At 41.7% G+C, this 1,915-nt stretch overlaps 1 protein-coding gene across 1 annotated transcript; it reads right to left on the bottom strand.

Moving 5' to 3' along the window:
* Window positions 1–689: 689 nt before the first annotated feature.
* On the bottom strand, window positions 690–1,547 carry LOC141372341 (olfactory receptor-like protein OLF4). The gene has a single exon (XM_073890840.1). The coding sequence runs from the start codon at window positions 1,545–1,547 to the stop codon at window positions 690–692; it is 858 nt and encodes a 285-aa protein (XP_073746941.1).
* Between the last annotated feature and the right edge of the window lie 368 nt (window positions 1,548–1,915).

Here is a 1,915-nt window from a genome sequence, read left to right on the forward strand (position 1 = left end):
CCCAGCTTTCTTTTGGTGTCCATTAGCATGGTAAATGGTTTTCCACCCCCTCACTTTCAATGTGGGGGTGTCTTTGGGTCTAAAATGCGTGTCTTGCAGACAGCATATCGATGGGTCTTGTTTTTTAATCCAATCTGATAGCCTGTGTCTTTTGATTTGGGCATTTAGCCCATTTCCATTCAGGGTAACTATTGACAGATATGAATTTAGTGCCATTGTATTGCCTATAAGGTGACTGTTACTGTATATTGTCTCTGTTCCTTTCTGGTCTATGTTCCTTTTAGGCTCTCTTGCAAAGAAATTATTCTTAACAGCTTAATGTAATCCTTTGGATAAGAATGTCCAAATATTTCACATCCAAAGTTAGGAATGACATTGAGACATAGGAAAATGACAAAGGGAAAATCTTTTGGATATCAGAGATATCACAAATCTTAAGAAAATGAGTTACATATATTGTACGAGACATTGAAATTGAAAACATAGAAATTCTAGGAAATAAAGTAAGGAAGCAAGTTCTACTTCCAGAATATACATAAAATAATCACAACTTCTGACTCTAAGTCATTAGCCCTGCAATCATGGGCACTTCAGGCCTTGGAAAATTGGCCCTTTTAGAACTGCCATCCCAGAGTATCTCATCAGGGCTGTCTTTGTGTCTTTGTTTCTTAGGCTATAGATGAAGGGGTTCAGCATGGGTGTGACCCTGTGTACATCACCGAGGCTACTGCACTTGAGTGGGAGCTCTGGGGAGCAGCAGAGCTAAGGTACACTCCTAAGCTCGTACAGTAAAATAAGGAGACAATGGAGAAGTGAGATGCACAGGTGGAAAATGCTGTATACTTGCCCTGAGCTGATGAGATCCCACATATGGTGGAGGAAACTATCTTAGAGTAAGAGTAAAGGACCCCAGCCAGGGGAGCACCAGCCAGCAGCAGAGCTGCAAAATACATCACCATGGTATTAAGAAAAGTATCAGAACAGGCAAGTTGTATCATCTGATTGAGTTCACAGAAAAAGTGGGGGATTTTCACCTCTGTACAGAAGGACAGCCACAACACCGTTAAGGTTTGTAACAACGAATTCAGGATGCTCATGATCCAGGACACCAGAACCAGCAGTCCACAGAGCTGGGGGTTCATGATGACCATGTAGTGCAGGGGGTGCCAGATGGCCACAAAGCGGTCATAAGCCATCACAGTCAGGAGAAAGATGTCTACTCCTGCAAAGAGTATGAAAAAATACATCTGGCTGAGGCAGCCTGCATAGTTAATGACCTTACTGTGAGTCTGGATGTTCCACAGCATCTTGGGGACGGTGGTGGAGGTAAAACAGATGTCTATGAAGGATAGTTTGGAGAGGAAGAAGTACATGGTGGTGTGGAGGTGAGAGTCAGAGCTGATGGTCAGGATGATGAGAAGGTTTCCAAATACAGTGATCAGGTACATGGAAAGGAAGAGCCCAAATATGAGGGGCTGCAGCTCTGGTTCGTCTGATAGTCCTAGAAGGTGAAACTTTGAAATTCCTGTATTGTTTCCTGGGTCCATTGTTGGAGGTGACTACCAGCACAGGGGAAAATAACATGATTAATTTTCACACAAATGGGCATTGCTCACATTGTGGAAAGGCTAAAATTTACATTTTCCATTTCAAGAAACAAATTTCAATATTTTGTGAATGGATTTGGGCCCCTTGAGGGTATCCCCAGTTCCTCTTTGATTAGGAATTTCCTTCCCAACATCAGATGTTCCCCAATAGGTCAGATATTATAAAGTTTAAATAAGAAATCATTTCATGCATTTAAGGAATATATAGAGTGTCGACCATGTTTCAGAAATTTCTAGTCATAAAGTAGAGGGTGCTGAAAAGCAATAGTCCCTACAATTCAATGATGGTGATAGAAAAGAAGCAGATA

The sequence above is a fragment of the Callorhinus ursinus genome, unplaced genomic scaffold, assembly GCF_003265705.2.
Source record: "Callorhinus ursinus isolate GAN/ISIS: 27379988/994484 unplaced genomic scaffold, GSC_fseal_2.0 scaffold8579, whole genome shotgun sequence".
Taxonomy (NCBI): domain Eukaryota; kingdom Metazoa; phylum Chordata; class Mammalia; order Carnivora; family Otariidae; genus Callorhinus; species Callorhinus ursinus.

Excerpts from the sequence above, each read along its gene's own strand:
- LOC141372341 (XM_073890840.1), bottom strand. The coding sequence starts at position 1,547 with ATGGACCCAGGAAACAATACAGGAATTTCAAAGTTTCACCTTCTAGGA.